The sequence below is a fragment of the Halictus rubicundus genome, chromosome 11 (assembly GCF_050948215.1).
Source record: "Halictus rubicundus isolate RS-2024b chromosome 11, iyHalRubi1_principal, whole genome shotgun sequence".
In the NCBI taxonomy this organism is placed as follows: domain Eukaryota; kingdom Metazoa; phylum Arthropoda; class Insecta; order Hymenoptera; family Halictidae; genus Halictus; species Halictus rubicundus.
The window spans coordinates 7,183,049-7,195,753 of record NC_135159.1 but is presented as its reverse complement, the minus strand read 5'-3'; the positions used below and the strand labels follow the sequence as shown (position 1 = coordinate 7,195,753).

The following is a 12,705-nucleotide window of genomic DNA, read 5'->3' as shown; positions in this document are numbered from 1 at the left end:
CGCCACTAAAATTGCTGTATTGTTATTCAAAATATTTTTTACATTGTTAAATTTGTTTGTATTTCATAAATTACTAAACATTTCAGTACTCTACGAGTAAATTGTACTATTTAAGTACGTATAGCATTAAAAAATGTATATAGAAGGGAAATATTCTAGGTCGGAAGAAATGTTTCGTTTTATAGTTAAAATGGCTTCGAGTGGAAAGGGTTAAAGACAATTGTGTGAAACAAATTATTTCTTACTTTCATTTCAAGTAAAATTTTGTTAAATCTACTAGAAATTTCTAATCAGTACACGCGTACCTGACGGATATTTAAATTCATTTTTCTCAAAAACGAGATCACAAATTAAAAAATATTTTTTTTAAATTTATTTTTGTATGTACTGCTCGGTCGTTTGTACCACGATTTCGGAGACACCATATACATATCACCGTCGCTAGTGATTTGAACAGTATCGGTTGCAAACTGTCACACGGCTAATTACAGATAGTTGGTCCTCCTTTACGAATCATTTCACTTGCCCGGCAGAGCCGCAAAAAAGTATTGTCGCCATAACGAGGTCAGGTATTTACGAATCATTTCACGATGACGCAGGCGGCTCCAAGAGAAAGCCCGCAATAACGAGGACAAGTATTTACCCTCGAGACCATTGAAACAATGGATCTCATCTCTCTATCTTTTATTCGCGTGGCTTCATTGTCCCGTGGTTGTTGCGGCCTGTTCTAATAATCTTAGAACGATCCTCATCGACTTGCTAATGTCCTCATCGAAATCAAAACACGCTGCCGCCAGTCGATAAACCGCGAAAGCAACCGGGAAACCTTCGAACCGTTATTTCCTGCCTTAACAACCGGGTAAAATCGATTTCTTTCTGCGATTTCATACAATTTTATAATATTTATAATCTATAACAAGCATTCAAAATGCCTATGTTATACGAAACACCCGGTATATAACAGTAGTCCATTTAAACAATTTTTGCAAACCACCATATTATTGGTGATGTTTTGAATAAAAGTTGAATAATTTCACGATGTACACTATGTGACAAAACTATTTACTTTCTCGTAGAGGAGTACGTTGAGGTCATATGAAGGTCAAGTTCTTTTTTTAATTGAATCATACGGTATCAATGTTTTTCGATTCTCTACACAAAATCTAGTAAGCCATTTATGGTAAAAATCCATTAGTTCGAGAGATAATTTTGTATTGATTAAATTATTTAATCGGAATAATTTAAATAGCTTCCGAATTAATGTTCTTTTTTAGTCGTAATAGGCAAAAAATCTGAATTTCGAATTTTTCGAGCTTAATAAATATAATCAAAAAGTTTAGAATTGTTTTATACACTAGTTTTATTTTTTACAATTCCCCAATATCACACGACTCCTTATGGTTACAGCAGAAAAGAAGAATTTCTCGAAATTTCTGCCACAACGATTGTAATTTCAATGTAATATTATTGCGCTATCGTTTATTTTGCCAGTAGAATTACAATAAAACTTTTGGTGCAATATTTTAACGATTTCGTATAATACTTCGCTTTGAACATGCTCTCTTCAATAATTGGTGAAAAATGTGGAACGATTCCTCAAAGCAAAATTGGTTAACCTAGATGTCTGAAGTTTCCACAGAGAGATTCACATTGTTACGAACTTCATTCACTGATACGGCGACTTTAAAGGAGCCATCTTAACTGCAGTCGAATGCGTCCTCTTAATACTCTCGAAACTTGCCGCCGCTTGTACAAGTAGATACAAGTTGTACCTCCACACTTTAACTGTTCAAACATCGAACAAAAAAAAAAAAAAAGAAATTAAAAACTGTATTTCAATTGTCAGACGGCCGAGTACTTTAATGCTTTAAAGAGCTGAAATATCGGAAATAAAAATTACCAAGTTTCCCCAATTTCAGTATTGAAAAAAATTGATATCGTTAAATAGTAATACCAGGCATTTAAGGGAGATAATAAAAATTAAAAGCGCTCATGAATGCGGCGATAAAAATCAAAAATTATTAAACGGCGACACAATAACGTTAAAATATCAAATTGTATGAACAGTTGAGATATCGAAAATGAAAATTCACAAATAACAATATTTATTCAAAATTAACGCATTGAAAACAGAATTACGCGACGAGTTATTATGGTGTGAAATATCGAAAATAAATATTAAAAGTAATATTTAATTTTCTTTTTACATGAGAAAATAAACATATCGACGACGACGTGACACGATTTTCAGTCAAAATATGGTAGTAAATCAACTATTAATTAATGGTAAAAAAAGCTCAAAAATGGAGATGTATTCTTACTGGAGTATAATCGAAAAACTTGTCATTTATTGACAGAACATGTTGGTGCTGAAGTTGATAAATAAGTTTTATTTATAGGAAAGTTGTGTTAGTTCGAAGCTACTGTTATGAATCGGAATTTCATATGCAACAGCCTGATAGAAGCGTCGTACTCGACAAACGATTTCGATTAATTGTGTGCGAGGCGTGTAGATCGTGCAGCACAAAGGGTACGTTTAACCCGTAGGAGTGAGGATCGACTGGATCGGCTAAATTATTTAAAAACGAAGCCACCATCTTTAAGGTACAGGCCGTCGCGTCGCGTCGCGTCGTTTCTTCCCTGCCGGCGACGCGACGGGAGCGCGCAAGCGGGAAATGGATGTGGTTCCATTCATGCTTATTTCAAGCTCATTGTGCGTCGGGTGCATTCAGCCTTTGACTTGCCTCTCGTGTTGCCACTGCAGCAATGTTTCATAGAGAGCAAGAGGCATACGTGTCACTAGCTAAAATCAGGAAATACTAGTGTCACATTTTCTTTGACGCTAACGAACATTACTGAAGAAGCACGGGCCTTATCTTTCGTCCCCTTTCTTTTTTCTTTAATATTCCCGTTGTCTCCGCTCACAAAAAACATTGCAGCGCGTCCATTAAACTGCATCAAGCCGATTGTTCGACCCGTTTCAGCGAAATATATTTCTCTCGACCTCATAGAATACACGGATCGCGAATTTCTCATTTTTTAACAACGTTTTGTGCTTGAACGGAACAATTTACACAGTTCTAAATCACGTAGCAAAACTCTGTGGAGTTTTTGTAATACAATAATATTGTTCAACGTTCGATCGTGAACGCGGGAACGTGTTCCAATTGAATTGGAATGTATTCGCAAAAATTGATGAGCTTCAGGTGATATTTTTACTTTAATTTCGAATATGTTTTTCCAATTACTACTACTACCTACTTTGACAATATTTGTATCTTAGAATTGTGTTCAAAATACTCTTCAGGTTGTAAAATGAAAACAGCTTTTTTCTTAGCTAGTTTAACGTTAAGACGTCTCCACGGAGACTAATTATAGTTTAATACAGGGTTCGGCCGGACGAGTGGTGCAACCGAGCAGGGGATGATTCTACATCTAAAAACAAGTCAAAAAGAAGGAATAATGTTTTTTCGTTCGACGCCTCGTTTTCGAGAAAATCGAGTTTGAAGATGCAGTGAATACGCGTGCTATTAGATAGGACTCGTCTGACGCGTCTGACCATGGCTGACCAATTCTACTTCCTGCGTGTACTAAAGAACGGGAACCATAATCTTCAAACTCGATTTCCTCGAAAACGAGGCGTCAAATGAAGAAATGTTATTCCTTGTTTTCCACTTATTTTTACATGTAGAATCATCCCCTGTCCGGTTGTACCTCCCGCCCTCGGCCACACCCTGTAATTAGTCTCCGTGAAGACGTCTTAAAGTAAGTAAGTTAAGAGAAAAGTTGTTTTCACTTTGCAACCTGCTTTTGCAATAGAAGAGTATTTTTAAAAAGAAAAATAGCTTGTTGTTAGATCAGAGGTTTCGATCTACAAAACGAGCCCAAACAGACAGTTATTCGATTTGTTTTCACGAAGTTACAGTGGGTTAAACATCGATTATTGTTACTATAGTAACGTACACAGACATTTGGATACCCTCTCGTCACGCATGAACTTGATCGCTTACGGACAAGTTCAATATTGATTTTCTCATTATTTAATGATTTGTGTACGCGGCCGAAATATGGACGAAAGTTCGTGCGAAAATCCCGTAACAGTAAGTTCTACAGTATCGTGGTAAAAAAATCCTCAAGGTGCAGGTAATGCTGAAAATGTTCTACATCCAAAATTAATAACTATTAGTTTTTCACCCCAGATATCCTGATATTTCTTTCTATTAAAGAAAAAAATAATAATAATTTAATTTACTTTTTAGACCATACAACTTTCGTTTCTACCTCTTTTTCACATACCATACAGTTTACATGTAATTTAGGTGGCATACTTAGCCGAATCGCGCAGTATATTAACTGTTGTATAAGAGCCACTAGAATGTCAATAAATTATTCTTTGATAGCGGAAGAACCGCAGAACATAATTAAAAATTGTACGGGACACGTAGCTCTTAACATTAATCATGAAAAAGCTCGTTTTCATTTTTGCAACAGTGAACTCGACGAAACAAAAGTATTTGACTACATCTAGAAACAGAAAATGGGTGGGTTTTCACGAACGGGTTAAAGGGAAGTCTTTAATATCGTCGCGACGCGACCCTTTTTTTCACATTTTATGGTCTGTTTTTCTGTTTCTTCTTCTTTCACATGGATTACAAAAGAGCCTGAAAAATATTCTATAGCGATTGATAGGAAATCGATAGGCCACGTGAGTCACCGATGTCCTGCAGAATGAATTTAAAGGTACGCTGCCGTGCATCACGTACGACACATTTGTTACGTATCGCTAGTCCATATTTTCTCGAGTACTCTACTTTATTATTTCTACCCTTAACCACTGCTCCATAATCCCGATAGGTTTTCCTCCCCCCCCCCTCTATTTTCTCTCTATTTTCCTTCAATTTTCGGAGTTTTAAATTTTAATTGTCGGTACTATTTTTCAATTTGTTCCAATGATAGACCGTGCGCATACACTCATCGTGTTATCTGTTGAATTCATTTACAAAACGTACCAGCTTGCTGTCCCTTTGTTTGCTATGTATACATATGTATAAGTAGACCGCAGATCTTTATGCAAAATAAAAGCTATTTGCATTTATTGCAAGACACAGGAGCGGAATAAAAATGTCTTTCCTCTTTTAATTATCTTATTAAACCGAAACCAATACACCGATGTCCTGAAATCTGTACAAATGCATAAAATCTACAGTCTACATATAAGGGTTAGGATACAATCAGGCTGATTTTCTTAAACTTGCAAGTACTACACACCCGTAGTAAAAAGGAAGAATATGGAATATTCAGTTCTTGCTAACACTAATATTCACAAATAGTTGTCAGTTGGATTCTTTCCATTGTTATCGTGTTGCGGTTCACGAGGTGTGTAGCCGGGAAAATTGTTAGACAAACAATTCGACCTCTACCCAACACTACTTTGCGCGTTCAGTAGTTCACAGGCCAGGGAAGAAGACTGCCAGGAGTCTTTGGGTAGAACGCATCAAGATCGATCCTCAGAGAAGAAATACCACACATGGTACCAGCTACAATCATCTGCACAATACCACTACATTTTCGTTCTATTTTGTATATGCACATGGTTAACATTGTAATTTATTTGGTGAAAAATGAAGAATATTAGTTACAACACTTAATGTGTTTCTTCTTTCCTCACACTGGTACGAAATTTTACGCCACCTATTTACTATCATGTTCTCCTAGTAGCCGTCCGAAAATTGCGTAAATTTTAGAAAATTCCGAAAACTGAACTTTTTTATTAGGAGAATATGATATCGAAAGAGGTGGCACGAATTTCAGTAATTTGAGTCAACGAAAAATCAGACGGTCGAATTATTTTTCGTAATTTTTCGAAAAATTGAACTTTGTATTAGGAGAATATAATATCGAAGGAGGTGGCACGGATTTCAGTAATTTAAGTCAACGAAAGGTCAGACGGTCGAAAATTTTCGGAATCAAGTAGTACAAATCAACGACAAGCCAGGCGGTCGAATGATTTTCGAAAAATTGAATTTTCTATTAGGCGAATATGATATTAAAAGAGGTGGCACGAAATTCAGTAGTATAACTAAATGACAAATGGGACGTTCGGGAAAACTTTATTACACTGTCTTTATTTATTCATTGTTGATTCTCACATAAAACGACTGTGTTAAAATACAATATAAATGTTTATACTTACGTAGGTAGCCGTGTTATCGCACATGGTAACGTCCAGTAAATTAAGGTCTTCTCTGAACAAGCACAGACAAGGTGTAGGAGTAGACCAGGCTTCGGAATTAATAGCAATCATCGAGGCAGTTTGGAGTGAATGCATCGTCGAAAGCCGCAAATAAAGTTCGTTGTCATACTTCAATACTGACACCGTCTAACTTATAACTTTCCTAGTAGTTTTCATCAGTAAACCATTTGCAATCGATTTATAATGTTTCCATGGCAGTATTATGAACTGTAACAAACATTTTATTGCTATTAGTGAGCGATGGTGAAACGCTTACATTGTTCTCTGGAGGAGGTACACGACGTTCGATATGGCCGTGATTCAGCATCACAGGCAACATTGTACCGCACAGCGTATTGGCATTTCCTAACTAAACCCAGTTATATTTATTATTAATATTGTCTGCGTATGAAAATTTTAACATGCATGAGACAATAAATAATTCTTTGAGAATTTTTAACATGGATTCCCATTTTTCCCAAATTTCCCTTAGGACCTCTGGAGTTAAATGAAACAAAATTTTTTTTTTAATCGAAAAGAATGGAGTTAGATGATAAAAAGTATTTTCGAATTCTCACATTTAGTGTGGTCAACGAAATGCATTGAATCGTCGAAATAGCAGTTCTTTCAACAATCAAGTGAAAATATCGTAATAAATTGGAGAATTCAATTCTCATTTGAGTAAGGAGAAATCTCGTCTTTAGGAAAACTGAATGGTTGAATAATGAAAAGTTAGTATGTATCGTTTGTTCAAGCGGAAGAGTGCAAGTGAAAAATGGTGTGAATTGTTATGTTTGCAGGAAACGGGAGAGAGAACGAGAACGTCTTTGTCGCATGTCCAACCAGGTTTTGACGGAATGCACCCAGTTTAATGGAACATGGCCAGACCCGGATGATCCGCGCTGGAGCAGTGGTGAATATGTGGAAGTTCTGTCAGACCTGTTCCCGACAAATAATACCAACTGTTGCTCGATAGCTGGCACCACAACAGCTTTATCGACCGGTAATTCTGTTGAATTCCCCCTTGAATAGCATCGTCGAATACTAAAAGCTATGCACATATGTACTATGGATTCAAAAAGTATTCGTCTTCATTTAGACAAAGATTAAACAATGTTAAAAAATGGCCAAATTTTCGTTAGACTCAGACACCTAAACGGTGTTATTCTTTAGGTTCTAAGAAAGTGTAAACCCATTATTTTTGTCGGTAAAATTATGAAAAAGATGTACAAGAAAATGGCAGATGAAATAGAAAACGCACAGAGAGAAAAATTGAAAATGCATGAGATGTACAAATTGAAACTTCATTTTTCAGCCAAAAGCCGATATTTATTCTAATCTTTATACCTAAGGAATAACACCTTATCAATATTTTAGGTTTCTGAGCTACTCAAAATTTCACCACTTTTTGACATTCTTTAAAATTTCTATAACTTCACTTGTTATTCAATTTTTACGAAGCGTACAATATTTATATGTTTCTAGTGCTCCTTTGGAATCAATTGTTCCCAAGAAAATTTCTAGACTATTGCAAAAACGAGTACGATATCAATGCAAATAATAAAATTTTCTGTTTATTATTTTAACTGTTTTAATTGTTGAATAATCGTTTCATTACTTCAATTTCTTCATATTATATTTTCCAACAAGAATTAAAAAATATTAACACGTTTACTATAAAAGAAATACTATAAAATATAAAATCGAACGACGTTAATGTTAAAAGAAAATCGATGTTCTTAGTGGCACGTGAAAAAAGAAAATGTTGAAAACGAGGCAACGTTTTCATGACGATTTACTGACAAGATATCTGTGTATTCAACAGCGGAAACTTTCATACCTGTTGAACCACCCTTCGAACTCTGGCAAACGATACTGATTGCTGTCTGCCTCGCACTATGTATACTGTTAACTGTCGGCGGTAACATTCTCGTTCTTCTGGCGTTTATCGTAGATAGGACTATCAGGCAACCCAGCAACTACTTCATTGCATCATTAGCAGCCACCGATGTGCTTATTGGTGAGATTTTTCGCAAATTTATCGATTATTATAACTTCATAATTTTTTTTATCGTTATCTGAAATAGAAAATTACTGATCACAAAAATGTAATAAGCACAGGACTGTTCTTATTACTTTAAAAGTTAATTGGAAACATTTCCGCAGCATGGTAAGAGTAAAATAAAATTTTTAAGGAACAAATTAGTAGATTTATGTTAGAAATAATTCAGTACTTTACATATGCTTGTTTATAAACTTTTCCTGCTTTATCAATGATTACAGTTTTATCATTTCTCATTCTTAATTTTCAATAAGTACCTACAATTCCACACTGATGATTAATGTCGACTCTTGACACTCCATGAAACTAGATAATCGAGTTCATTTAGGTTAAAAACCTTAAGTCGTAGTTCTATCTACTCTTGCCATTGTCTTAAATCTAGAATTAATTACCATGCGTCTATAAAATAACCAGAACTAACTCTAACTGTAACTAGACATTTTCAATTTAGAGATTTTTCCCTAAATTAGCCTAGTTATCCCCAATCACGTCTTAAATCCATTATTGAGGCTTACCAACTATGCATCTATAAAGAAACTATAACAAGCTTGCCAACCAAGTGTCAAGAAACTACACCTTTGCCTATACATTTCTACCCTACATTAACCTAATTAATTCTAGTTACATCTACATAGTAGGGTAGTCAACAAAGTTTCTCCCCACATAGTCACGAACCTGTATCCACAATATCCAGCCCGATAATGACATTGTACCTATACCAAATCACTTCCCCAAACTCCCCAGAGTTTCGACTCAATAAAATATCTGTATATCCTAACCTCAAATGCGAAACAAAACAACTCAATACTCTCCTGTTGCACAGGTACAGTCTCCATGCCGTTCTACACAGTGTACGTCCTCATGGGCTACTGGAACCTGGGCTCGCTGCTGTGCGACCTCTGGCTGTCCGTCGACTACACGGTTTGCCTGGTCTCTCAGTATACGGTTCTCCTAATCACGATTGACCGGTTTTGTTCGGTAAGAATCGCAGCTCGCTACCGCAGCTGGCGGACGAAAAACCGAGTGATTTGGATGGTCTCGATCACCTGGATCATCCCGGCGTTGCTATTCTTCATCAGCATCTTCGGCTGGGAGCACTTCACGGGCCGCAGGGACCTGAGCCCTGGCCAGTGTGCTGTGCAATTTTTAAAGGAACCCGTATTCAACACCGCTTTGATCATAGGCTATTACTGGACGACGCTGGTGGTGCTCTTCATACTTTACGGCTGCATCTTCAAGACAGCCTACGACATGCAGAAAAAAAGCGAGATCAAACAACGGCAAATGCAGTTCGTGGTGGCGCAGAGCGCTGGCGCTATGTCTGGCATGGCGGCCAGCATAGGTATGTCGAAGACCCAAAGCACACTGTTGAGCCAAGACAAGCAGAAAGTGTGCACCGCGGCGGAAGATGGCGCCGAGGGTGAGGGATCAGGCCAGAAGACGTCCTCAAAGACCTCCACGGGTCTCAGCGATTCCGCAGGCAAGCAAACAAGCACGTTGCCCGCTGAGACTGAGAGGTCCGAGCCCTCCAGCAGCCCCATGGTGGACTCCGACGACGAGAGCACTTGCGGCCAGTCTCAGCACCAAACGCACATCAGGAAACGCTCATCGGTAGCGGACCTGGTGGCGCAATCAGGTGCGTTGCAGGTCTTCGTCGCCAACAGCTGTCTGAACGGCATCGTCTCAGCGAAGACACTACCTACCAGTCCCACCTGCGACATGCAGAGGGCGCAAGCACTGCCCAGGATTCAGGAGACCAGCCTCCTGGACACCGACAACCCCGACAAGTCCAGTAGCCACACCCTAACACCAGAACAGTCATTGAACTCGAACGAAGAAGTAGCTAGCAAACAGGCCATAACCTCTGCCGAAACCTCGCCACCCACGCAGCCTGCCAGATCCATCAGCGGTAGCCAACAAAATATCATTCCCCCGCCTACGCAGTTCCAGAGCAGTCCGCCAATCTCGGAGAGTCCTCTGAACTCATCGTCATCCGGTAGACCTAAATCTCTAGTGGTAACTCAGAGGACATACGATATCCTTACCGGACTCGATAGCGCCGATCTGAGGTTCATGGACGAAAGCTCGGTGATCTTACCGAGCCCCTCCTGCGAGAGCCCGCCGTCTTCCTTCTCCTGCAGCCTGGCGCATCCGCTGTCCACGGCGCCATCTTCACCGATACTTGGCAACGTGGCAATCGTGCCGAACACCAAGCTGTTGCAGACGGCGCTGATCAGGGCGACGCAAGCGCAATCTATCGGCACGCAGAGCAAAAACAATCAGCCACCTATGTCCAACGCTTCTAGCCAAACCCATCCTCCTAGAGTCTTCATCACGCAGAAGACGAACGTGGCGTCGCAGACCTCTCCGGTGAGCAAAGTGCAGACGGAGGTCAGCGTGAAGGTGCAGGACGCTAAACAACAGCCTGTGACGACGGTTGTCAGCGCTCCGGAGTCCTTCAGCATGGTGATGAGTCAGTTCTCTGAGGCTAGCAAGGCTGGCAATCCTCAGAACTCGTCTTCTAGCGGCAGCATGGTGCCCACCATCTCTGGAACGACTGGGAACGAGGACACCAAAAAGCACAGGAAGAGGGAGAGCAGAGACGGTAGCTCCAGGAGAGACTTCGTCAAGACTTTTGGTAAGAGGTTGAAGAGCAAGACACAGAGGAGGGATCCCATGATGGGCAGACAGAAGTCCAGGACCGAGAATAGAGCTGGAAAGGCATTCAGGACCATTTCGTTTATCTTAGGAGCTTTCGTCGTCTGTTGGACGCCTTATCACATTATGGCGCTGGTAGAGGGCTTCTGTTCCGATCCACCATGCACCAACGGACATCTCTTCATGTTCTCGTACTTTCTCTGCTACGCCAACAGCCCAATGAATCCCTTTTGCTACGCATTGGCTAATCAGCAGTTCAAGAAAACCTTTACCAGGATACTGAAAGGGGACTTTCACATGACGTAAAGGGGATGATGGGAAGACACCCGGGGACGGAGAAGGTCTTCCATAGATCATTTTGAAATTCATGCATTGTGCCATGTTGATGGTGAAACTGGACAATAAAAGTAGTGAAACGACGCGATACATAGTATTGTGCGCTTTGTGTATATAGAGGATAGGACGCGTTCATAGAATTTTAGATCGCATTCAACGGTGTATATAATGTATACATATGTATGGGTATTTGCTACCGGTGCGGGGAAGCACGCACCGCGCCGGATAAGCGAATAGATTTAGGGGTAAGGGAGACCAGACTTCACGTGACGGGGCTCGGGGAGCTTCACCGGAGAGGGGTGGGGGAGAGGGACAGAGTCAACACGGTTTGTTGATAACTGAGAAATAAGTTAATGTATCTTGATTGGTAGCATAGTTATGGGGTTAAATCGAAACATCATTTTTGGCCTAATTTTCCCCATTCAAGCACACGCAAAAATTGTTTGAAAGGAACCTAGTACCTAGTCAATACCAGAGCATCAGCTCTGTCTTTACTTTGAGAATCCTGGTTGTGAAAAATCAAACACGTAAAAAAATACAGACTACGTATTCAGAAATAAAATGAACTATAATGGAAATAAATGGACGTGATTGTAATGGGTAAAACTGATGTAGGAGATGGAGAGGGGTTCATAGTGTTCATACCGACTAGATCAATCGGTGCAACGAGGATCGTGACACTGGTAGAGATTCGGGTTGGCTGCTATTTGGATGCACTGTGTAAATTGGATCAATTCCAAGGTTTATGGAACCGATGAAAAATTGTGGACCGGTCTGAGCTCGTGGCATTACATCCAATTCATTATGCTGTGCACACACGGTCTCCACTCCTTCGTGTTTCTCTGACATTTCGGTTGACACTGCGTCAATAACGAATAGCAGAGATGAAGATTCTCATTCCAGGATTGCAACTTCATTTCGTTACTGCCTTTTCGTCATCGCAAACAACCGGAAGCGCGGGGATTACTAAAGTTAAAGATCCTTCGTTGACTCTTTTACGGTGTCTATATGCAAATCTTACTCCCTATATACCGGGTGTGTCCTAATTTCAATCGATTTGAAAAATCATCTGGAAAATAGGTGATTTTCAACGAGTTTTTGAAATGTTTCTGGACGTAGTTCAATGTTGTACACAAATTTTTGTTGCACACGTTGACTGACCCGTTGACAAAAAAAGTTTTCCTTTTCCAAAGTGCCATAATCTCATGAGAAAAAGGTCCAAAATGAGCAAACAAAAAAAGAATGTTTGTATTAGATTGTTCATGGGCAACTATACTTTTTCAACTCATTTTTCTTATAAACATTTTTGTGGCAAATTAGCCGTGTTTTTAAAAATTTGATGTTTAAACGCACGTCAAAATTCTATAGGAAGTTATGGCGTTTCGAATATGAGAAATTTGTTTCTTTTGAAAAGCAA

At 39.2% G+C, this 12,705-nt stretch overlaps 1 protein-coding gene across 2 annotated transcripts in view; it reads left to right on the top strand.

Annotated features, from left to right (window-relative positions):
• Machr-b (muscarinic acetylcholine receptor) overlaps positions 1-12,463 on the top strand; it is a 66,930-nt gene extending 54,467 nt beyond the window's left edge. For both annotated transcript variants that reach the window (XM_076796081.1, XM_076796082.1), the window contains exons 3-5: positions 7,033-7,235; positions 8,058-8,252; positions 9,118-12,463. In XM_076796081.1, the coding sequence (XP_076652196.1) occupies positions 7,033-7,235; positions 8,058-8,252; positions 9,118-11,258 (2,539 nt within the window). In that variant the 3' untranslated portion in view covers positions 11,259-12,463. The remainder of the gene's footprint in view (positions 1-7,032; positions 7,236-8,057; positions 8,253-9,117) is intronic.
• Positions 12,464-12,705: the final 242 nt, after the last annotated feature.